The 25,813-nt window shown below is 41.7% G+C and overlaps 1 protein-coding gene, 1 non-coding gene and 1 pseudogene across 2 annotated transcripts in view; 1 reads left to right on the forward strand and 2 right to left on the reverse strand.

Moving 5' to 3' along the window:
• The first annotated feature begins 555 nt into the window (after window positions 1-555).
• Window positions 556-1,147, forward strand: LOC102955491 (annotated as a pseudogene).
• Window positions 1,148-7,233: 6,086 nt separating this feature from the next.
• On the reverse strand, window positions 7,234-7,339 carry LOC122232225. Its single transcript, XR_006209570.1, has one exon. It is a non-coding gene; the product is annotated as a U6 spliceosomal RNA (small nuclear RNA).
• Window positions 7,340-17,020: 9,681 nt separating this feature from the next.
• The window catches only part of PPA1 (inorganic pyrophosphatase 1), a 30,361-nt gene continuing 21,568 nt past the window's right edge, over window positions 17,021-25,813 (reverse strand). Inside the window, exons 7-11 of the mRNA XM_042960628.1 lie at window positions 25,298-25,425; window positions 24,941-25,026; window positions 19,299-19,368; window positions 18,211-18,253; window positions 17,021-17,371 (exon numbers count right to left, since the gene is read on the reverse strand). Of these exons, the coding sequence (XP_042816562.1) occupies window positions 17,340-17,371; window positions 18,211-18,253; window positions 19,299-19,368; window positions 24,941-25,026; window positions 25,298-25,425 (359 nt within the window). The 3' untranslated portion in view covers window positions 17,021-17,339. The remainder of the gene's footprint in view (window positions 17,372-18,210; window positions 18,254-19,298; window positions 19,369-24,940; window positions 25,027-25,297; window positions 25,426-25,813) is intronic.

Raw genomic sequence — 25,813 nt, forward strand, 5'->3', positions numbered from 1 at the left:
GCAGGCGCTCGGGCAAAATCGGGAGCGGTGACCGACGGCTAGGTAGGTAGGTTCTCAGAGAGAAGAGTTGCCCGACCGCCCTCGACCTAGGGTGGATCCCAGAATGCCTTTGCTTTGAGTCGCAGTTCTGTTTTTAGAAGAACGGCGAATACGCATTGAGTGTTTATGTTCCAGGTCGTGCCCTCGTCGTATTTGACCCTGACAGCAGCCCTTATGAAGCAGATACTATTCTTATCCCCGTTTTGCAAACGAGAGAACCGAAGTTCAGTGTAGGCCAGTAACCAGACCCAAGTTCCTACGCTACGCAGTGGCAGAGCAGCACGTTGGCTCCTACTCTGCCGTCCTTCCCAAACTTTTTCTCATTTAATTCTGAAGCCCTACGGGATTGGTATTGTTATTCCAATTTTACAGACAGAAAAACTAAGTCAACTGACACGATGAATGATGTTTTTGGATAGTAAGACTCAGTACCATACATAAACCTCTCAGTTCTCCTTAAGTAAAATTATAAGTTGAACGTAATTCCGATAGAAGTACTAATAGGATAAATAGGTTATGTGGCTGCAGCAGATCACAAATATTCAAGCGGAAATCTATCAGAAAAACCTAGAAATTGAACTCCTAAGATAAGGGAAAAGATACAGCCAATGTGCATCTTCCTTTTTGGCTCAGAGTGTCATACTCTGCGAGGCATGAATAAATCATTTGGAAGCAGTGCTAAAAAAAAGAAGAGGGTCCCCCAGGCAACGGCTGTTGAAGCCCTTGTGCCAGCAAAACTTGCCTGTTGAAGCTTTTCATCACAGAAACATGGTACCTTGGCTGGAGTTGGTGGTGACTTTCATTGAGAGATTGGCAAACCATCTTGAAACAATTAGAAATACCCCTCATGCAGAGGCACATCTGGAGAAAATGAACAAGGCTTTAGCAAAGAAGGCTCTTTTGATGACTGAGACAGAAGACCTGGCAGAGAATGTACTCAAGTGGCAAGAACAGCAAAAGGAAGTTTCCTCTTGTATCCACCCCCAAAATATTAGCTGAAGAAAGTTAGCTTCCAACACATGATATTATAATGCCTCCTTTACCTTTTACTTCTAAAGTTCATGTCTAAACTATTAAGTCCAAGTGGTTACCAACTGTTTTTGCTTAATTATATGTAATCATGCGAAGTTCAGTCATAACATGGGCATTTCTAAGCTTTGCTGCTAGCAGTCCTGAAATAGTCCTCTTTATGTTGAAGGACTAAGATTCTAAGTTTATCAAGTCCAAACTGAATTTGCCTTCATTTTTCATTTATTTTCATTCCACTTTTCAGTAAAGCTCGGGAAGATCAAATAGTACGATTACAATTTATTAATGTGAAGGCATCAGCCATATCTCAGGTAGCAGGCTTGATTATGTCTTTTCTTTTTAATGTTTTGTTTCTGAATTAGAAGAGTTTTCTTGAACCTGGAAGTACATTGACCGTTCCTGTGGGATTGTCACTGAAATTGTTGCAGAAAAGAACAACACAGCCAACCAGAGTGCTCTCCTTTGAAAGGCCTGCTTACCTTTTTGGTCCTCGGCTGCCATCTGGGAACTTAGATGTCAGCAAGGTTCCCTTCCCTCTCACTGGTAAGAGTTGCTCACTGTGACTAAGATGTTTGTTTGGTGTGGTTTGTGCTAAACATCTGTTTTCCTTTTGGGAGTCTAGAATGTTGGCACATGTTAGGAGGAAGGTACCTGTGTGACTGGCCCACGGTAATAACCCTGGGCGCTGCATCTCTCGTGAGCTCTCACGGAAGCCATTTCACACATGTCACCGCTCCATCGCTGGGGAAATTGAGCACATCCTGTGTGACAACACTGGCAGTGGACCCTGGAAGCTAGTGCCTGGTTTCCTCTGGGCTTTGCCCCATGCACCTTTTCCTTGTACTTTGTATGCTTTGCTGTAATAAGCTACAGCCGCGTGTACAACGATATGCCGAGTCCTGTGAATGCCCCCCACACGTCATCAAACCCGGATGGGCGTGTCTTAGGGACCCTGACACACTAAGCAATTCCTGAGGATGTTCACTGGCAGCCTTAGGAATTGGCAAAGAAGAAAGGTGGAGCAGAGAAAAGAAAAGGGCACATTATGCAAAACTCTTAGAGGGTTACCTTACAAAATGCTCAGAATATTTTCCCTATCTGAGATTATTGTGCATATAAAAGGGGGTGGTATACAGACACTTACTAATACTAAGCCTCAGGACGTATTAATTTGTACAAGTACTGTGATTATCCCTGACTTGTTTTCAGACTTCGGTTCTCTCTTACTTTAAAACGTGTACGTCGATCTTTGTATTCATCACACTTCTTCACACAAGAAGCCCTCAACACAGTGGACAAGTATAGTTCGTAACGAAGCAGGATTGTTACCAAAAAAATATCCTGCCGAAACAAGCAGGAGAGATGCTTTGAAGCCTACGTTGGTGACTTTTGCAGATGGGGTATAGAGCAGTCATAGTGTCTCAAATGTCGCTCAACATTGCTGAGACACTTAAGCAAAACTTTTGCTTGTGTTTCACCAGAAGTCTGTTCGAGCCCAGCCTTGCTTTCAGACATCTAACCCTGCACTTTGTTCTCCTGGTTTTCTATACTTATATGCCTGGTTGTTTTGTCTTTTGTTTTTGTCTTTTGTCTTTTATGTCTTTGTCAAAATTAAAAAATAAACCTGCAATTTCTCACTTAAAAAAAAAAAAGATTGACAAAGTCAACTACAGAAAAATAGAAAAGTTTCATATGGCAAAACAGCACAGACACAAGAACGATGACACCATAAACTCAGCAGATGGCAAGTTGGGGGAAAATAGGCATAATTGCATCCCAAGTGAGAGATTAATACGAAAAAGACTAACTGTTGTTAGAAAATAGACAAAGAATAGTACCAGACAATTGGCAGGGAAATATAGATGGGTCTTTAAGGATGATAAATAATGGAGGTATAAGACATATTCTAGCGTATATAGATATGGGAAATAATAGAAGGTAAGACATTTAAAACTCACTGAAATGCTATTTTCAAAACCCATTAGATTGACAAAAGCGCACCTGTTTACTGGTGGCAAGGCTATTTTAAGACTCGTTGAGGAAGGCCCCACTAAGGCCATTGGGACAGAACCTGAGGACATGGCGGGGAGGGTGAAATGTTGCCAGGCTGATAGCAGAGGCCCTGAGGCAGGACTGTGCTCGGAAGGTTCCAGGAACAGCTGGGAGGCCAGTGTAGCTGGGCAAGGTAACAAGGGAAAGAACGGCAGGAGGTGAGGTGAGAGAATGTGTGGGGTAGGTAGTTAAGAGGGTTCTGAGCCTTCACCTTACCTGCAGGCTAACGAGGTAGCCCGGCACATTTTGGGGGTTACTGGCGGAGACACAGGCTTTCATTACCTCCAGCTTAGCAAGTAGTATGAGTTTCAGGTTTGTGTCTTCTCTGCTCGCCCCTGCTAGATCCTTGGGAGTTGATGAGAGAAACAAAGGCAAGAAAAATGCAGTTTAAAGTACATTCCCTTACAGCCTGCAGCCCTTTGATAGATGTCGGAGACCTGCAGCGTGTAACATTCGCCCAAACGTTTTCGGCCGCCTTCATGCTGTAATGTTTATGCTTCCTTAAAAACTACAAGCATCCTTATCTCGACAATAGCTAAATCTTTAGGGTCCTAGGAGACCCTCTTTCAGCTTCCAGAAATTCCTTGGACACTTATATTTATATACCTCCCCCCCCCCATCCACAAACTTGAAAGTATATAATCAGTCGCTCCTCACAACCCCAGTGCAGCCCTTCCTGCCCATGGGGCCTGTCCCCGTGCTTTAATAAAATCACCTTTTTGCACCAAAGACGTCTCAAGGATTCTTTCTTGAGGACGTCTCAAGGATGTCTTTTGTGATTTGCTCACGAACCCCACTTCAAATGCCATCAGGGGTGACACGGAGCAGCCCACGTGGATGCTGCCCATATAGGGGGTTTGCATCACAGCCGAGGAACCCAGAGCTTAGAGAACCCAAATCTTGGTGGACGGCAAGCACACCCGCCTGACCTTTGACCTAGAGGGAGGCATTGTTACGCGGGATACTAAATCCGTCTCCTGCGGCGGCGGCGGCGGCGGGCTGGGACTCTGTCTTCCCAGGCTGTTCCTTGTATAAACACCTTGAAGAAGACAGTCCAAACAAAGGCAACAATAACTCTGCCCCAAGAAGGGGAGAATTGTCTCCCAAAAGGGGGCAAATCTTTAGAGCCTTGGAGGCCACGGTGGGGACTTTAGCTTTTATTGTGAGTGATCTGCAGAACCAGTGGAGGGTTTGAACAGAGGAATTTTATGTAATTCTCCCCCACTCTATTCTTACTCCCCAACACAGGCTCAACGGTAGGTAGACAGGACTCCGAAACTAGAACGGAGATTTTTTTTTTTTTAACGTTTATTTATTTTTGAGACAGAGAGAGACAGAGCATGAACGGGGGAGGGTCACAGAGAGAGGGAGACACAGAACCTGAAACAGGCTCCAGGCTCTGAGCTCAGGCTCAGAGCCCAGCGCGGGGCTCGAACTCACCAACCGCGAGATCGTGACCTGAGCTGAAGTCGGCCACTTAACCGACCGAGCCACCCAGGCGCCCCTAGAATGGAGTTGAAAAGCATCTGTGTTAGTCATGGTTCTCCAGAGAAACAGGACCAGTAGCATATATATAGATACGTATATAAGAGGGGGTTTATTAGAGGAATTGGCGCACGTGGCTACGGAAGCCGAGACGTCCCAGATGCGCCATCTGCAAGCTTGAGAAGCAGGTGGTATGATTCTGTCCAAGCCCAAAGGCCTGAGCATCAGGCAGCTGCTGGTGTGTATGCTCCTAGAACCAGGAGCTCTGATATCTGAGGGTAGGAAAGGTGGATGTCCCAGCTCAAGAAGAGAAAAAGAGAATTTGCCCTACCTTTGCGTTTGTGACCCATTTGAATCCTCAAGGGATTGCGTGATGCCCACCCACATTGGTGAGGGCGGATCTCTTTACTCAAGTCTACTGAATCAAATGCTAATCTTTTCCAGAAATGCTCTCACAGACCCACCCAGAAAGATTCTCCTACCTACCGGGGCATCCCTTAGTTGGGTCAAGTTGACATGTAAAATTAACCTTCATGGCATCTGTTGGAACTGTCAACATGCGGGTCATAGGTGAGCCTGATAAACGCAGTTTGGGGGGAGTACCGAGTATGTGTGCTGGACTGGAATGACCTTAGAAGAGACTGTGGAGAGGAGGAAATGGGGCAGTGACCCTGGACAATGTCGTTAGCAATGTGGCGGTGAAGGAGAGGAGAACCAAAAGAGGTGAACCAAAAAGTCATCGTTGATGAAAATCAATTATACCTTTCTGCTCGGTAGTAAAAGCTGGAATACCATCTATGTCAAGACTTAGAAATTCGTTCAACTCTTGAGAAGAATGTAAACATTGCACTTTTTGTCATCTGGAGGATTGCATATAATGTTGATTAGAAAAATTGTCCTGAAAAGCAATCTGTTTTAAAATTTAAAGAGAGGAAAGCGTTAAATTTTCCACGTTTCCCCTTTGACATAATCTAGAGTGCAATCAGGAAAAAAAAAAAACTTACTTCTTCTTAAAGTAACTGTACATCTCCTAGTTTACAAAAGAGAGGGAAAGGGCACCTAACGTCAAGTCCTTTTCTGAAATACATTCTTATAAATATCTGTATGTCTGGATTCTAGTTTCCTTGCTCATAATAGTTATACAAACATAAGTTTTTCCTTAGATTTCCTCATGGACAGGGAATCCATCCAAAACTGAAAGGGTTTTGGAGTCAGAAAAATCACTAAAAGAAAAGAAAATTATTTTTTCTCTAAACCCCATGTCCTTCTGAACAGTATGTTATTTTCTTCATCCCCTGTTACATTCCTGTAAGAGTTGAGGAACCTAATAAGCAAAAATGCCCCTTCCTCACTCTTTTCAAGATGACTCAGAAGAAAAAGGCAAATCAGAGCTCCCTGTGTCTTCAGCTCTCTAGGAAACTGGAGCAAGGCATATGCACTGTGACACTCAGGGAGATTTTCAAGCCATCTTTGTCGCGTTTTTATTAGGAGACATGCCTTATCTTTGTACCAATGATTTTACATAATATCATTTCATTCCAGTCAAATGTAGCAGTCTCAGCAAGAAAACAAAAATGGGCAAAGGGCTTGAACAGACATTTCTCTAAAGATCTGTAAATGGCCAAAAACATGAAAAGGTGCCCAACGTCATTAACCATCAGATAAATGCAAATCAAACTGACGCAACATACTACCTCGCACCCATTTGGATCGCTAGACCCAAAAAACAAAGAAAAGAAAGAAAGAGGGAAAGAGAGAAAGGAAAGGAAGGGAGAGAGGAAGGAAGGTAGGAAGGAAGGAAGGGAGAAAACAAGAAAATAAGTGTTGGCAAGGACGTGGAGATACTGGAACTCTTGGGCACTATTGGTAGGAATGTACAATGGTGCAGCTGCTGTAGAAAACAGTATGGTGGTTGCTCAAAATGTTGAAAATAGATTTACCATCTGACTTAGGAATTCCACTTCTTCATTATGTATCCCAAAGGATTGAAAACAGGATCTGACAGAGATATTTGTATACCCATGTTCACAGGAGCATTATTCACAGCATCCAAGAGGTGAAAGTAACCCAGGTGTCCATCAACAGATAAATGAATAGACAAAATGTGATATATACACACAATGGATACTATTCAGCCTTAAAAGGGAAGGAAATCTGACACACGCTACAACATGAATGAACCTTAAGGACATGCTAATTGAAATAAGCCAGTCATGGGGCACCTGGGTGGCTCAGCCAGTTGAGCGTCCAACTCTTGATTTTGGCTCAGGTCATGATCTCGTGGTTCACGAATTCAAACCCCTCATCGAGCTCTCTACTGTCAGTGCAGAACCTGCTTTAGATCCTCTGTCTCCCCCTCTCTCTGCCCCTCCCCAGCTGTGCACACATGCTCTCTCTCTCTCAAAAATAAGTAAAAACATTTTAAAAAATGGTTAATATAAATTCTTAAATGGTAAGATATGTGTATTTTATCACAATTTTAAAAAGAATTAAGTTTTATTTATTTAAGCAATCTCTACACCCAGCGTGGGGCTCGAACTCATGATCCGGAGGTCAAGAGTTGCATGCTCCTCTGGTTGAGCCAGCCAGGTGCCCCTAAAAATTTTTTTTAATGCACATGTTTCACTTGAAACCTCCAGCATTTTCACAAATTTGAGTGTCATACGTGCACAGGGGCCATGCTAATTTTCCCTTACCATTCCAGTTTTAGTATATGTGCTGCCAAAGTCAGCACGGAACCTCCAGTGTTGTCAGCTTTCTGTGCCTGGTCCATTTGAGCATCTCCATTTTCTGCAGGGTTATTCCAATCCTCATCAGCACTGACTTTCCCTTTTTTCTCTTTGGGTCCCTTCACCCCCTTCTTTGCAGGGACCTTTCAAAGTGTAGGCCCTGGCTTCAGAGGGGTAGGTTTAGAGTTGGAGCCATTAGTATGCATTCATATTTGGCTTAATATAGATACAGATGGCTATACATGGAAATATTTATACCTATGTGTATTTATACAGGTTGTTATACCCACATATTTTTCCTTGCCGCGTCCACTGAGAGGACCTAGAAGCAACTCAGTAGCAATGAGCACACCCACCACCCAGATCTTGGTTTCTAATACCATTCTCCAATGAAAGGAACCGAGGCTCTTTGAGACATGGCTGACTCTAGGGCTAGGGAGGGAATATACAAAAATAAAATGACAAGGCAACCTATGGAATGGGAGAAATATTTGCCAATCATATATCTGATAAGGGGTTACTCTCCAAAATTCATAAAGAATTCATACAACTCAATAGCAAAAAACCAACCTGATTAAAAAATGGGCAGAGGGTCTGAACAGACATTTTTTCAAAGAAGGGCATACAGATGGCCAACAGGTATGTGACATCACTAGCCATCAAGGAAATGCAGCTCAAAACCACAGTGAGATATTGCCTCACACCTGTTTCAGAATGGCCATTCTCAAAAAGACAAGAGATAGCAAGTGTTGGTGAGGATGTGGAGAAAAGGGGCCCCTTGTGCACTGTTGGTGGGAATCTTAATTGGTGCAGCCACTGTGGAAAACAGTATGGAGTTTCTTCAAAAAAAAAAAAAAAATCGAACTACCCTATGATCCAGCTCTTACATTTCTGGGTATATATCCAAGGACAATGAAAACAGGAGCTCAAAGAGATACCTGCACTCCCATGTTCATTGCAGCCCTGGTCACAATAGCCAAGGCACAGAAACCATCTACATGCCCACTGATGATTGAATGGATAAAGACGACATGGTACGTGTACACGATGGAACATTATTCAGCCATGAGAAAGAAACCCTGCCATTCGTGACAACACGGACGAGCCTGCAGACATTATGCTAAGCGGAATAAGCCAGAAAAAGAAGTCAGTACTCTAGGATATCACTCACACATGGAATCCAGAAAAAGCCAAACTCATAGAAACAGAGTGGAGTGGCGGTTGAGTAGGGTGATCTGTGTTACATACTTAACAGTTGCCAAGAGAGCAGGTCTTAAATATTCTCACTACAAAAAAGAAATGGTGAATGACCTGAGGCGCCATGATGGAGGGGTTGGCTGACGCTGTGGTGGTAGTCATTTTACACCGCGTAGGTGTATCTCATCAATATGTCGTACGCCTCGATTTTTCTTTAAGTTTTTAAAAATTTCTGTAAGGCATCTCTACACCCAGCGTGGGGCTAAAACTCACAATTCGGAGATCAAGAGCTGGATGCTCTTCTGCCTGAGCCAGCCAGGAGCCCCGACGTGTCGTGCACCTTGCAACTTATGCTGTCATCTGACAGTGTCCTCTCGACCAAACTAGGAAAAGAAAAAGATTGACAGAGAGGGGGAGGGGAGAGCCTGGCTGGTGCAGAGGAATCTGCAACTCTTGATCTCGGGGCCGCAAGTTTGAGCCCCAAGTGGGGTGTAGAGATTACTTAAATAAATAAAACTTAAAAAAAAAAAGAGTGAGCGCTATAGAGTAAGAGAGAGAGGAAGGGAGAAACGTGATGGTATTTATGCATTTACACTAAATGATTACTATTTATAGGGATGTATCAAAGAACACGTTTTGAAAATGAGCTCTGGAATCAGACCACATGGGTTTGAATCCCAGTTCTTCCCCTTACACTCTCACTTTGGGTAACTTATTTAATCTTAATGTGCCTCAAATGGATAATACAAGCATCTACCTCCGCATAGTGTCTCTGGTGGTTAGCTCTGTTCCTGGCACCTAGGCGGTGTCCGATGAAATTTGTTAAATAACTGACGGAGTGAATGAAGTAATGATTTTTATGGAGATTAAATAAGGTCATATAACTTTAGTTTGCTGGCATGCAAATGAATGAATGGTGCAAACATTCAATAAAGGTTGAGCGTTACCATCGACATCCTCTCTAGCCTTGGGAATACTTCCTTAGCGTGGGCTGTTCCCTGTGTCTGGAACACCCTTCCATCTCTTCTGCACCTTGTTTCTCAAGACTCTGGTCAGGCAAAACCCCGCAGTCAGTCTTTCCCGGGTGGCCCCTTCCCAAATTGTCCCTCTGCTTCTTTTCTCCACTTATAGCACCTCTGGTGTTGGGCTTACAATGATTTTTGTTTCTTTCATGATGGCCTTATTGAGATGTAATTCACATATCATACAAGTGACCCATTTACAGGGTACAATTCGGTGATTTTCAGTATGTTCACAGAATTGGGCAGTCATCACCTCAATTTTCGCCATTCCCCAAAGAAACCCCATACCCATTAGCCCCGCTCCCCCTCACTCCAGCCGCTGGCAAGCACTAATGTACTTTCTGTCCTGATGGAGCTTCCTATTCTAGACTTTCATGTAAATGGAGTCGTGCAAGATATATGGCTTTTTGTGTCTGGCTGCTTTCACTCAGCGTGATGTTTTCTAGGTTCATCCAGGTTGTAGCACGTGCCAATATTTCATCCCTTTTCACGGCTGAAAAATACCTACTTCATGGTCATACCACTTATCCACTCAGCAGTTGATGGACATTTGGGATATTTACACTTGTTGGCTATTCCAAACAATGCTGTTATGAACATCTGTACGAATTGTTGTGTGGACACATTTCTCTTGGTACATACCTAGGGGTAGACTGCTGTGTGATCTGGTTAACACTATGTTCAACTTTTTCAACACTATGTTCAAACCGCCTGTTTTCCAAGGCGGCTGCACCATCTTGCATTCCCACCAGCAGTGTATGGGGGGGTCCAGTTTCTCTACATGTACAATCATTTTTCAGTGTACCTCCATACCAGTGAACTTCTTGAAGGCAAAGAGGGTGAGACCGCGGTTTTCTGTCCCTCCAGCTCTTAGCCCAGTGCGAGTCACCGAGAGAAACTTTTCTTTCCCCAGCTCATCCCTGCTCCACTGGACTACATCAGAGTCACAGAGACATGATATCTTCCGTGTTAAAATATATGCTCAGGTAGGAGTCCACTCTGTTATTATACGAAATGAGGAAAATGAGGCCCAGAGAAGTCAAAAGATCTGCCTGATGTCACACAGAGCCAGAGCTAGAACTCAAGGCTCACGACTGGAAGCACAGAGCTCTTTGCCTGCAGTGCTCTGCAAAGTACCTCTGAATTTACTCCAAGACCAGAGGAGAATGAACTTTGACTCCAGGGATCTGGTGGCATAGCCCTAAATAGCAAAGCCACAGGTAGCACCTTGCCCTGAGATAGCATGTTTCTCTTCAAAATCCGTGGGAAGCCAGCATTCAAAACCACAGCATGTCTGGTGTGTGTGTGTGTGTGTGTGTGTGTGTGTCTTTTAACCTATGAATAACCTTGTGATTATTCACCCTCCAGTAATATAGAAGCTGCAGGTCTTTGCACAGTTCTACGCAGTGGCTCTAGGACCCCTGGGCACAGGCTGCGTCCCCGTGGGGTGCTGGAGCCCCCACGTGGGTATATTTTAACGAGCTGAGAGGAGAGATGCGAGGGAGGACAGGGATGCTAGGGAAGTAGACTTGACTCAGGCGTGCAACAGCATCACCATCTGCCTCCCAGGGAAGGAGCAGGCGGACAGGTTAGGGGAGGATGGCCCCAGGCGCAAGGGTGCAGCAGCGAGGAGCCACATGTCACACTGGAACACCCATACTACGGTTCTAAGGTGGGGGCGTGGGTGTCAGCTCTGGAAGAGGCCTTCAAGGGGACCCAGGTCAAACCTCATTTCCCAAGAGCGGAAGCCGTGTGCTGTGTGTTGAAGGTAACCCAGCCAGTTAGTGTCTTGGGACCACCTGACCAACTGCAGCCAGTATTATGTAGCTTTGCCAGGTGACAAAGGAGACCGGCCCCTCACTGCGGGGAGGGCCATGGGGCTGGGATGATGTGACATTCCCTGCCCTTCACCAAGGGCCTGGCCCCAGGCGCTCAGAGACCACAGTCCCTTGGCCTCCTTGGTTCCGTGTTGCAAGTGAATTAAACAAGATGGAAGTACATAAAGCATATAGCACGGGGCCTGACATTTAGCAAGTACTCACAAGTGGGGGGGTTTTTATTTATGATTTTTTTTTTTACGTAGTCTCTACGGCCAACATGGGGTGTGAACTCACAACCCCGAGATCAAGGGTCGTATGCTCTAATTGGGCCAGCCAGGGGCCGCACAAATGGGAGCTATTTTTGTTGTTGCTGTTGCTGCTGCTGTGGTAGATGTTTGCTGGTTATCTCATGCTGATTATATTACAACCCACTGAGAAATCTGTCGCCGATTTATGAGATTCATGACTAGAGCAGTGGTTTCAAACATCAAGGTATGTTAGAATCACCTGGGGGAGCTGGTTCAAAATTAGATTTCAGGGCCTAGCACCTCCTGGGTCTAATTGAGTAGGATATATATGTGTGTGTGTATATATATATATATATATATGTACATATATATATATACACACACACACATACACACACATATATACACACACATATACACACACACACATATATATACACACACACATATATATACACACACACATATATAGAGACTATAGACTGTATACAGAACATATAGATAGAATATATATAGAACATACATATAGAATATATATCTAGAATACATATATATGTATTAAGTATATGTAATATGTATATTGTTATACATATTATGTTATATATGTATACATATATATTATACATATTACGTTATACATATATATTGTATTTACTTCTTTATTTTTTATAAATATCGAAGGTGATTCAGTGCTGGTAGTGCAAGGGTCACCTGCACCCGGCTGCCTGGAGCCGGGAGCCCTCTGCCCCTAGCTGTGCTGAGCACTGTCCATTGGTGTTCTACTTCATTTGATTTTCTTAAAAAAAAAAATTAAAATAAGTTACACATGCTTTTAGGAAAACCATCCAGAGAGCACAGAATCTTATGAAGTGGAAGGAAACTCCCTGGACCCCACTGCTTCCGTGCTTATGTCTGCGTTCCCACCCCAAGATAATCATGGTTAACTGTGGTTTGTTTCCAGAAATGGTCTCTGTCCGTACAAGCATATCCACTAATGTATAACTTTTCCCCCGTGCTCACTTGGTCAAAAACACGAAGAGGATCAGAGGATTGAGCAAGGATTGGCAAATGTTTTCAGTAACGTGTTGAATAGGAAATATTTTTGGCTTTGAAGGCCATATGGTCTCTGTCCCAACTACTAAACTCTCCATTGTAGCTTGAAGGCAGCCACAGCAATTTGTAAATGAATGGGTGTGGCTGTGTTCCAAAGCGATTTTAGTTACCAGACAGGTGGCAGGCTGGATTTGGCCCACAGGCCACAGCTGCTAGAGTACAATTTTGTCTTTTCACTTATGTATTTTGAACATCTTTTCCATATCAGCCCATGCAGTGACTTTATTCTTGAACCGCTACATGGTACTGATAATATACTTAGCCACTTCTCAACTGGACAATTAGACATTTTTCCAGGTTTTGCCGTACTAAACAAAGCTGCCATACGCTGTGCGCTCGGTTGACTACTCTCAGTCAACTGGAATGAATTCTCTGAGCAGAATTGCTGAGTCCAAGGGTAAGAAGGAGTTTAAACTTTTGATAGAGATGGCCAGACTGCTCTTAGGCTTCTTCTTAAATTCAGATTGCCACATAACCTTGTGATTTTCATTGTGTAATCTTCCTGCTGATGACTATTTTCTCGTTAATTTGAAGTTTTTGTAATAACTAAGGGAAAGATTCCACCACAACAGAGGGGACAATGAACTATGTGGTAACGAACTCAAGTTTATAATTGTTTAATAAATACTTGCCCGCCATGAAGCAATTTGCACTGCATTCTTGTCCACGTAAAAAGCAAATTCCCTTCTGCCCAGAAAGCAGTAGCCCGGGGCAGCTCTTTATACACGTAAAGAACATTCTGTGCAAAAGCACAACTGAAGCCCTTGCAGAGCAAATATGCTGATCAGATGGGACATAATTGCCTTTACAGCTGCAGCGTATGCAGGCCAGGGCTCGGCAATGGTGCAAGTGAATTTTGAATTTCCAATTGGAGCGCTCAGTCAGACCCTTTACACAACTGGGCCAATGTTGCAGATTCCCTTATCTGAAAAAAATGCAGTGATCCCACTCGGTGTTGTTGAGATTACAATTATGAACAACCAGCCTCCACTGAGCACCTGCTCTGAGCCCGGCACTGGGGAAGTCCTTCACCTCCATTCCTCCCACCCTGTGATGATGATTCAATGACCATCTCACAGATGGAAAAACTAAAGCTCAGATAGGCCAAGTAACTTAACCATGGTAATAATATAGTCAGGCTTGACTTCCAAGTCCTTGGGGGAAAAACAGTCATTTGCTGCATTAAAAACTGGCAAAAACCTTGGTGACTGATTCCTAACTGTTGGGCCAATTTTTATGAAGTCCCCCACGTTGTATAATCTTTCGTTACAAAACATATTCCTCATCCTGACAAATAAATCACTTCAGCAGTCGTGCATGACCATGACTGAGGCAACATTTAAAAACAGACTTACAAAAGGAGTATGAGAAATATTGCTAAAATCTGAATGCTGACATTTCTGATTCTGGGTCCAGGCAAGATGGCATAGCCCCGTTTTTCCTTGCTCCTCACGGCGACACACAACTACAGACCGTGGAAATGGCAAAAGAGACAACCAAAGGAAAACCCCGGAAGGTGGTAAAAGGTGAGCTGGTTTGGGACCAGGACCAGAGAATAGCACAGTGTCAGGGCACATGCGTCCTACCACCCAAGGGAGAGTCCTTCCCCAACCCTTAACCTAGCAATAGAAGGCAGCCCAGATAGACTCATTCCTCCCTCTTAGAGAATGGGTGTCTCGCTGGTGGGTGTGACACTACCTGGCAAGGGGGATCGCTGGGAGTCCAGCCAGGAATAAGCCACCAGGGAGGTATTCTCCTTCCCTACAGACTCTCCACCAAGTATCCTAGGTGGGTGGGCAGGCTGAGCCTGAGGGAGAAATCCAGCTATCGCAGGTGGACGAGTCCAGGAAGCCTCTTTATCCCTGCAGCCTAAGTAAGACTCTCCTCCTCGACCCAGAGACACTGGCCTAGTCCCTGGCTAGATGGAGGGGATCAGTTTGGGGACCCACACATGCTTGCCCCACCAAGAGATACCCACCAGGCCCTTGAGGCGGCACCTGCAGGTACCAACAGAAGCTCCGAGGGCACCAGATAAAACCAGGCAGACCAAAGTAACACTGCAAAGCTGCTGTAAATTAAAGTGCCTTTGAAACCGCAGTCCCCAAAGTAGGCCGAGCCCCATGTGTCAGCCCTAAGTGGGGTGACACCTGCTAAGACATGAGATTTAAATAGGGCCATCACAGATGAAATGTCTAGGATACTACTAACAATTACCCATCATACCGTGAACCAAGGAAATCGCAACTGAATGAAAAAAGACAATGGATGCCAACACTGAGATGAATTGTGACAAGGATTTTAAAGCAGCCATCTTAAGACTGCCATTAGACGGTCAACTAGAAACTCCCTTGAAATAGGTTAAAAAATAGAGAATCTCAACAAAGAAATGTAAGTTATAAAAAAGAACTGAATAAAAACCATAGAACTAAAAATACAGTTAACTTCATAGTTCCATTATAATGGCACACTTGCTCAGTGGTTCACTGTCAGAGTGGAGATGACAGAGGACAGCCTCCATGAACTTGGGGACAGAACAACACAGCTCACCCACTGTGAAAAATAGGCTGGGAAAAGAGAGCTACGGGCCTGGGGACAGTAACCAAAGATCCAACCCTCGTATCATCAGATCAAAAGGAGAGGGGGGTTAGGCCTAAAAGGGTATTTGAAGAAATATGGCTGAAAAATTCCCACATCTGGTGAAAGACACAAACTTACAGACCCAAGCTGAGCAAACCCCAAACAGGATACAATGCAAGCATAGCAGTAACTATCTTAAATGTGAAATAGTGGAGCCACTCTGGAAAACAATTTGGCAGCTTCTTTTTATTAAACTAAATGTGCATCTATTGAGGTGCCAGAGTGGCTCAGTCGGTTGAGCATCTGACTCTTGATTTCAGCTCAGGTCAGGATCTCACGGTTTGTGGGGTCAAGCCCGAGTCGGGCTTCCAGCTGACATCGAGGAGCCTGCTCGGGATTTTCTCTGTCTCCCTCTGCCCCCTCCTCCGTGCTCTCTCAAAATAAATAAATAAACATTAAAAAAAAAATAAACATGCATCTATCATTTGACCTAGCAGTTACAATGGAAGGTGATACTGACACACAAATGTGTATGGGAATGTTCACGGCAGCTTTATTTGTAACAGCCAAAAACTGCAACGAGCCTGGAAGTCCTTCAACAGGCAAAACAAAGTTTGGTATGCATACCATGGAATACCACTCAACAAAAAGGGATGAATAAAAAAGAACGAATTACCGAAAACATGCAACAACCTAGAAGAATCTCCAGGGAATTATGCTGAGTGAAAAAAGCCAAACCCAAGGTTACCCACTATATGGTAGCATTTATAGAACATTCTTGAAATGACAAAACTGTAGAACTAGAGGACAAATTAGCAGTTGCTGATTTGGAGATTAAGGATGGGGGGGTGGAAAGACCATGAAAGAGGAAAGCGTGGTTATAAAAGGGCGACAGGAGGTCGTGTTGCCAAAACTTGAGGATCTTGTAGGGTACAGGAACCTTCCTAGGTGACTCAGTTGTACACAACAATACACACCACAAACGAGTATAGGTAAAACTGGAAAATCTGAATAAGATCAGTATTCTGTCTCAAAGCCATTGTCCTGATTGTGACATTATACTATCGCTTTGCAAAATCGTACCTTTGGAGGAAACGGGGAAAGGTAGAGAGAGAGATTCTCTGTATTATTTCTTACAACTAACTGGATGTGAATCTACATTGATCTCAATGAAAAATTTCAGTTTAAAAAATCCACTTAATACATGCCATTACACAAGTAACATCTTATTTACAAATGAGGGAACTGAAGTTGGGTGGTTGGTAACTGACCTAAGGTTACAGAGTTAAAGTCGAGAGGCTAGGATTGAAAATTCAGGTCTGTACAGCTTCAAAACACATGACCTTAATCACAGAGCTACCTGGGCTAATAACTCAGAATATAATGTAAATAACTCAAGAGTCCAATTAGTTGATTAGAGAAATTAAAAAAGTAACTATATCATTTCAAAAGCTGAGCAAGGTTTTGCTTTCTGCTAATATAAAAAACTTCTGCTTTACAATGGGATGCTAGGAATTAGGTAAGAACATAGTATCGAGACTACTATAAACACAAGGCGTTTCATTCTCAGGTTCCTAAAAATCAAGCAAATTTTAGCCTAATGATTACAAAATTGAGTTATAAGATCACTGATAGAAAACAAACGCTAAACGGCAACCCACGCCTCCTTGGTAACATCAGGCTTCAGATTAAAGTAAAAATATTATAAATGAAGTTTCAGCAAAATAATTTTATTTCCTAACACATGGTAAACATATACATCCAATATGTAGTTATCTTGCATGTTTATTCACAAATGACTTCCAAATTACAACTGCTTTGACAGTGAAACATGTACTAATAGTTATCTTAGTTGAGATATGAAAAATGCTTTTAGATGGATAACATTCTGAATATTGGTCACAGCAGAATTTGCTTTAGTTAGATGAGCTCTATGAATTTAAAGCTTTGAAAAGCTACTACTTTTGCATCTAATACTCCAGATGAATAGGACGCAGCAATATCAGCTTGTGTTCCACAGAATTTTCCTTAGTTTTTCTGGTGATGGAACCACTTATCCACTGTATTTGGAGAAAAGAAAACCAAATTAGAATCTCTATTAAGAATCAAAACATACCCGGGGCAGCTGGGCGGCTCAGTCGGTTAAGTGTCCGACTTTGGCTCTGGTCATGATCTCACTGCTCGTGGGTTCGAGCCCCACATCGGGCTCTGTGCTGACAGCTCAGAGCCTGGAGCCTGCTTCAGATTCTGTATCTCCCCCTCTCTCTGCCCCTCCCATGTTTGTGCTCTGTCTCTGTCCCTCAATAATGAATAAATGTTCAAAAAAATTTTTTTTTCTTAAATAAATAAGAAGGATCAAAACATACCCAACATATATCCTACCATGGGTTGCCTTAAAAAAAAACTTAGACGTGACATTTCACAATGTGACATTACATGTGACATTTACAAGCAAAAACAGGTGACTAATCACAGTGTTTTCTTTTGGGCTTCTTTACTCTTGATACTAATCAATACACACGTAATTCTCACCAGAAGAACCTTATAGAGAATTCTAAATCTACAGGGGGAGAGAACTGTTTTCTGGGTGAAGCAGCCTGTGGCCAGAATGGGATCCAGAGCCCCACCTGCTCCAACATCTACAAGGCATCTACCCAGCACCCAGAGGAGAACACTGGGTCGTGGTTGGGAAACTGCCATGATGGGGGCTGGGGGGAAGGAGAGCCCGTGCAGCTATCTTTCTTCCCACAGACATTATGGGACTCTAGAAATGTCTCTTCTCCCCTTCCTTCTCTTTCTCCGTAGATGTGGTATGTAAGATGTATCTGTAGACACAGATATAATTTTCCCACACATACATACAATGTTTAGTGTAGTTTTACTAGAATGGAGATCTTACCATCTGTTGGTATTGTGCAGGCAGATTCACATGGTGGTGGTAACTAAAATAAAATATGAAAATGTATTAGTCTAATGCCAGAAAAAAAATAAGCTAAAAAAGTATACCAACACATATATTAAAAAGAATCTGAACAGAAGAGGACTTTCCCAATTTTTAAGTCCTAAAAATAATTTATAATATATAGAAACAAGGCAATGTTTGCTCTCCTGCCAAGAAACAAATTCAGGCCTCTTAGCTTTTGAAGGCACACGGGAGAATAAACAAAAGGAAATGCATCTTGAGATAACTGATTTATGCATTTGCAATGATTATATATATATATGTATACACACACACACACACACACACACACACACACACACACATACATAAAAAGTAGGCAGAGCGTTCTCACTGAAAAGTTATGATTGTTAGCCAATGGTTTTTCCCTTCTAATTTTTCCTATTCACCTCAAAGTTGTCAGGATTCATATATAAAGACAAACCTAAATATACTGGCTTCGTTGTTAAATTATTCTTTTTCCTTGTACTATACCCCACTTACAAGGCTACTAGTAAGAAGTCAGACTTCATGTTTTCTGTTTGTTTTCCTTATTTAATATAGTTAATAAGAATAATTTAGGATTATCTAGTTCAGTCTTTTGGTTAATCCAAATAATTGAAAATAATACAAAGTCAAAATTGTAAGATTATGAACCACTCCTGCATGGTGCCTGAAACTTGACCACTTTCTTAGTCCTTTCTATAAAAAGTCAAGTAAGTTCCCATTAATTCTTTTGTGAAAAATGGCCTGTGATAGGTATGTAGGCACTTGGGTTAGTCGGTATATTCTGGAATCATTTTGATTGTTACAAATTATACTGTTTTCTCATCCGCCCTGTTAGTGTTGACTAGCATCCTTCTTAGCTTCTTCCTTCAGTCAAAGGTCTACTTGTGTGTGCTCATCGTTTGCAATTTCAAGACCTCACACGGTAATATGCATGAGGAGGAACTCCGATATTTGTTGAAAGAAGTACTTTCCTTCCCCATTAGCATAGATTTTTTTAGCCACCAGGAACGGTCTTTTTCAAGGAAAATTTTACATACAGCATCCACAATAGCTTTGGCAGCATCAGGATCACACTTGAAGGGGCTCTCAGGCACCGTAGTATTCATGCTGTGAAAGAAAACAAAAGTAGTCACGAGTCACAGTAACGAAACCTGTCTATTAAGAGTTAAAAACCAACAGGTTGAGATAGGAAGCCAGATGAGATTCAAGTTTGGTTTACCTGAATCAAGTTTACTCAGGTTGTAGGATAGAAAATCAATATATACAGAAATCTGTTACATTTTCTATTCACTAATAACAGACCATCTGAAAGAGAAATTAAGAAAATAGTAACATCTGGGGCGCCAGGGTGGCTCAGTAGGTTGAGATTCCGACTTCAGCTCAGGTGATGATCTCACGGTTCATGGGTTCAAGCCCCGTGCTGGGCTCCGTGCTGACAGCTCAGAGCCTGGAGCCTGCTTCAGATTCTGTACCTCCCTCTCTCTCAAGAATAAACGTTACCAAAACAATTTTTAAAAAAAGAAAGAAAATAATAATATTTACAGTTGCATCAAAAAGAATAAAATACCCAGGAATAAATTTTTTTTAAGTAATCTCTGTGTATGCTCTAATCTCTATGTGGGGCTTGAACTCACAACCCCAAGATCAAGACATGCATGCTTCACCAACTGAGCTAGCTGGGCACCCCAGTTTAACCAAGGAGGTGGGAGATCTGTACACTGAAAACTGTAAGACATTAATAAAAAGAAATTGAGGAAGACACAAATAAATGGAAAGATACTCCATGCTCGTGGACTGGAAGAATATGGTCAAAATGTTCATACTATCAAAAGCAATCTACAGATTCAATGCAATCCCTATCAAAATTCAATGGCATTTTTCAAACAGGACAAACAATCCTAAAATTTGTGTGGAGCCACAAAAGACCCTGAGTAGCCCAAAACAATTTTGGGAAATAAGAGCAAAGCTGGAGGCACCACACTCCCTGATTTCACACCACCTTACAAAGTTACGTTAACCAGAACAGTATGGTACTAGCATAAAAACAGACACGGAGATCAATGGAACAGAATAGACAGCCAGGAATAAAACCCATTCATATAAAGTCAGCTAGTTTATGGTAAAGGAGCCAAGATATACAATGAGAAAAGGACAGTCTCTTCAATGAATGGTGTTGGAAAAACTGGACAGGCACAAGCAAAGAATGAAACTGGACCACTATCTTACATTATACACAAATATTAACCCAAAATAGGTTAAAGACTTGAATGTAAGACCTGAAGCCATTAAACTCCTACAGGAAAACACAGGCAGTAAGCTCCCTGACATCACTTTTGGGGATCAATTTTTGGATTTATCCAAAAAGCACAGGCAAACAAAAGCAAAAAATAAATAAGTGGGACAACATCAAACTAAAAAGCTTCTACGCAGCAAAGGGAACCATCGACAAAATGAAAAGGCAACCTACTAAATGGGAGAAAATATTTGCAAATCATGTATCTGATAGGGGGTTAAGATCCAAAATACATATATAAAGAACTCGTACAGCTTGACAGCAAACAATCAATCTGATTAAAAAATGGGTAAGAGCATCAGACAGAAAATTTTTCAAAGACACACAATACAGTTGGTCAACAGGTACCTAAAAACATGCTCAATAACACTCACCATCAGGGAAATGCAAATCAAAACCAGTGTGAATCACACCCATTAGAATGGCTATTATCAACAAGCCATATCAACAAGGTAAGAAATAATAAGTGTTAGTAGGATGTAGAAGAAAAATGAAGCCCTTGTGCACTGCTGGTGGAAATGCAAATTGATGCAGTCACTATGGAAAACAGTATGAAGTGTCCTCAAAAAATTAAAAATAGAATTACCACTTGATCCAGCAATTCGACTTCTGTGTATTTATTTGAAGAATACAAAAACACTAAATGGGAAATGTGATTTACAACAACCAAGACATGGAAAAAACCTAAAGGTCCGCCAATGAACGAATGGATAAAGAAAATGTAGTGTGTACACACACACACACACACACACACACACACACACACACACTCTCAGGAATATTATTCAGCCATAAAAAAGAATGAGACCTTGCTATTTGTGACAACATTATGCTAACTGAAATAAGTCACACAGGAAAAGGTAAACACCATGTAATCTCACTTATATGTGGGATCTAAAAACACAAAAAACAAAACCACGCTCATGGATATAGAGAACATACTGGGGGTTAACTGAGGCAGAAGGGAGGGTGGGTGAAATGGGTAAAGGGGGTCAAAGGTACCAATTATCAGTTATGAATAAGCCATGGCTCGAACTCACTTGTGTGCTCTCTCTCTAAATAAATAAACTTAAAAAAAAATGGTATATCTAGGAGATGGGATATTTTACAGAGATGGAATATTACATATTATAAAAACATTTTTTAATGACATGGGGAAATACTTATCGTGTTAAATATGTCAAAAATCAGGGGCGCTTGGGTGGCTCAGTTGGTTAAGCATCTGACCAGCTCAGGTCGTGATCTCATGGTTTGTGGGTTCGAGCCCTGCAATGGGCTCTATCCTGACAGTTCAGAGCCTGGAGCCTGCTTCAGATTCTGTGCCTCCCTCCCGCTCATGCTCTGTCTCTCTCTCTCAAAAATAAACAAACATTTTTAAAAATTAAAAAAAACAAAAACCATAAACTATAGATGCAATATAATCTTAACTACTATTATTATTTCAATTTATTTTGAGAGAGAAAGTGAGCACACACATGCATGGGGAAGGGGCAGAGAGGGAGAGAAAGAATCCCAAGCAGGCTCTGTGCTCAGTGCAAAGAAAGCCCAATGTGGAGCTCAACCTCATGAATTGTGAGATCAGGACCTGAGCTGAAATCAAGAGTCAGACACTTAACCAACCGAGCCACCTAGGTGCCCCCCCAAATTTAAATATAAATAGGTGCTGTTGTGAGTGTGGAGTATGTGTTTATCTTGCATAAATGGGATCATATTAAGTACACTACTAGGAACTTTGCTTTTCTCCCTTAATATGTTTTGGAGATCATTCCATATCAACATATAAAGATATTCTTTTAACGTGCCATATACTGTCCTATCATATAGATGTACTTAACCATTACATTTTTCCTTTTTGCTATTATAAAGGGCACTATAATGAACATCCTTATACATGTATCTTGGTGAACTACAGATACATTCCTAGCAGTAGTGGTATAAAGAAATACATGCAATTTTAACTTCTGGACTAGATATTGTCAAATTCCCCTTCACCAAGCCTGTACCCATTTATACACTCAACAACCATGAATGTATGCTCTTGGTAACCCTGGCTATCATCTAATTTTTTTTAATTTTTGCAAATCTAAGGGGGCATTATCTTGCTGAACTGCCTTTTATAAATCATGAGTGAGTCTGTACACCTTCTTATATGTAAACTTCCTTTTTCTATCTTTTCTCTCCATCTATTGAGTTGTCTTTTTCTTATCAACTCGAATAAGCTATTTACAAATTATTTTGCCCCTTGTGTTTTTTTACAAAAAAACTGGGAAAAATGGTCTCCTGATACATAAAAATATCACAAGTAAACCTTTCTTTTATGGATTTTGAGTCTGTGTTCTATTTAGAAAGGGCTTCTCTACTATAAGCTAATTAATAGATTAACCTGTACTTATTCTATAATTTTTTTGCATCAAAATTTATGTTTCTGGAATTAAATACTAATGTAAGACGAGGGCCGACAGGCTGCACTCAATTAAATAAGGGTGCATTAATTAAACAAGGAAAACATGCTGAGCTGCTTCCCTGGGGAGCTCATGAAGCACCTACCTGGTCACAGCACCTTTTAAACACAAATCGAAACAGCCAGAACATGGTAGTGGTTGCCAGTGTGCATCTGCCATAAGGAGAATAAGGAGGAAGGTCGGGATCTAGCCTGTTTTCTTCCTCAACAGCCAGTTGGTCCAACACCATTCATCCGTAATACTTTACTATAAACTAAATTCCCATATGGCATTGGTCCACCAAACTCTAACAGGACTGAGTAATTTGACTTTCTTCTTCAATATCAAACTTTGGGTAAAACAATATCACTCAACATTATGAAAATAATTAACACTCCTCCCCCCACCCCCAATGCTACCCTCATTTTTTTTTTTTTTTTCAGAATTTTCCTGGCTATTTTCACATGCAAATTTTTCCTAATGAAATTGAATGTTATTTAGGAACATAGTTTACTTTTCTTTTTATCATATTTTATATTTCTCAATAGTCTTAAACTGCTCTTCTGGGTCTTGCACTGTCTTGTTTATACCTTGGTGTTTTGTTTTTCTAAGTTTATTTATTTTGAGAGAGAACGCATGTGTACAAGCAGGGGAGGGTCAGAGAGACAGAGAGAGAATCCCAGTGCCCACCACAGGGCTCAATCTCACAAACCGTGAGATCATGAACAGAGCTGAAATCAAGAGTCAGACACTTAACCAATCGAGCCACCCAGGTGCCCCTGAGTATCATGTATATTTTAGATACAAATCTGTTTCTTTTCTTTTTTTTAAATGTTTATTTATATTTGAGAGAGACAGAGAGAGAGAGACAGAGAGAGAGAGAGACAGAGACAGAGACAGAGACAGAGAGAGAGTGCAAGCAGAGGAGGGGTGGAGAGAGACTGAGACAGAATCTGAAGCAGGCTCCAGGCTCTGAGCTATCAGCACAGGGCCTGATGTGGGGCTTGAACTCACAAACGGTGAGATCGTGAGCTAGGTCAAAGTTGGAGGCTTAACCAACTAGGACACCAGGTGTCCTGGTGTTTGTTTGTTGTTTTAAATACTATTCCATATGAGACCTTTTCCTCCATTATAGTTTCTGTAATCACTTGTATAGAATGCTATCAATATACATACACACTCATTTTGTAATAGGGCACCTTTTTGAATTATTTCCTGGGGTTTTCTAGGTGCAAGATCATATCATCTATGACAATTTGATCCTCCATTTCCAACATTGCTGCATCAAAATACATCATTTCTCTTATATACTTCATTGACTACTATTTCAAGAACGACATTAGTTAAGTGGTGATAGTGGGCATTCTCTTGTAAATCTCTAAAAACCCAAGAGGAAGCATCTGATCCTGGACATGAGTTGGGGGCCAGACAGACTTGGATGTGAGTCCTAACCATGAAACACTTATTGAGGGATGACTTTGGTTAAGTTTAATTTCCCTGCATCTCTGCTACATGTTTGGCAAATATTAACTGCTCAGTAAGTACTAGCTATTATTAGCAGTAGTAAATTCTGTGTGCATGGTAGATCCTGGTTTAGCTGCAACACATCTTACATATTTAGATCAGAGCAAAACTCTTGCACTCAACCTTATTTCACTCACTACATTCTGAGCACTCTGCTTGTAAGCCCTTCTAGTTACCCTCACAAAGCTCTGATCCCACGGTCCCTTTTATAGTTTTAGTTTGTACTTGTTCAGAGAGTATCTCATGAGTACTTTTCAGTTGCTTATATATCTACCTTCCCACTTACTTTAGCACTGACTCACAAACCAGCCATCCCTTTTCGAAGGAATGTAATAATACAGTGTGTTTATGGTCGTTAAAACCTTTGGAGCAAGCTGGTCTGCCTTCTGTGGTAAACACACAGAGAAGAGTTCCTGCTTACCAACTGATCCCCTTTCCATCGATCTTCTTCGTCACTAATGCTCTCCAGTGGTCATGAGTGCTTTTAATAATATCAGTTGCAAAATCCTGTAATTTGAAGATACGCATTACAAAGACAGATAAGTGTCTTTTCCTTATTATCAACATTTTGCCAAAGCCTGAGAACTTTGTCTTTTCTAAATTCATTTCCTTGTGTCAGAAATGGAAGAGGACATTTAAATGAATCGATATCAAGGCTGTCTTACCTATATCTTTAAACATTTGTTTTATGGTCATACAGTCTTTAAATGGTAACGATATAGTTAAGTTGGTCTCGATACAAACGGGCCGAAAGCTACACTTCTATATGACACACTACCTTATCTTTAAACTCTGCATTGAAAGCAAACTGGTTCTCCGGTTTTCCATCAGGAACCTTGTACCTTCTAAACCAGTCCACAGTAGCTTCCAGGTACCCAGGTTTCAGCCGCTTGACATCGTTAATATCTAAGAAGAGGACAAGCAGATTGCAAGATGAATATGTAATTGTTCATGCAATACAAGTATCAAGTACGTACTTTGAGAGAGCGATAGGATGGATTATCAAAAAAGTTCAAGATAACGTTAGAGTGAACCACCTTGCTGAAGAGGGAACACACAGACATTAAAAGGAAATCATCTAGTGTCTTAGAATGGCTGTGATGTTAAGTACTAAGAAAACAACCAATACAATAGTAACTTCTATTAGACAGAGAGTTTTCTGCCAGGAACTGGAAACAAAAGACCAAATATGTTTTTATTATACCACAGTGAGGAAAACTGTCAGAGCTGATTAACTCTCTGACTGCGAACCAGACATTGAAAGGTATGCTGGATCCGGACTGGAGAATCCCGA

The sequence above is a fragment of the Panthera tigris genome, chromosome D2 (assembly GCF_018350195.1).
Source record: "Panthera tigris isolate Pti1 chromosome D2, P.tigris_Pti1_mat1.1, whole genome shotgun sequence".
Classification (NCBI taxonomy): domain Eukaryota; kingdom Metazoa; phylum Chordata; class Mammalia; order Carnivora; family Felidae; genus Panthera; species Panthera tigris.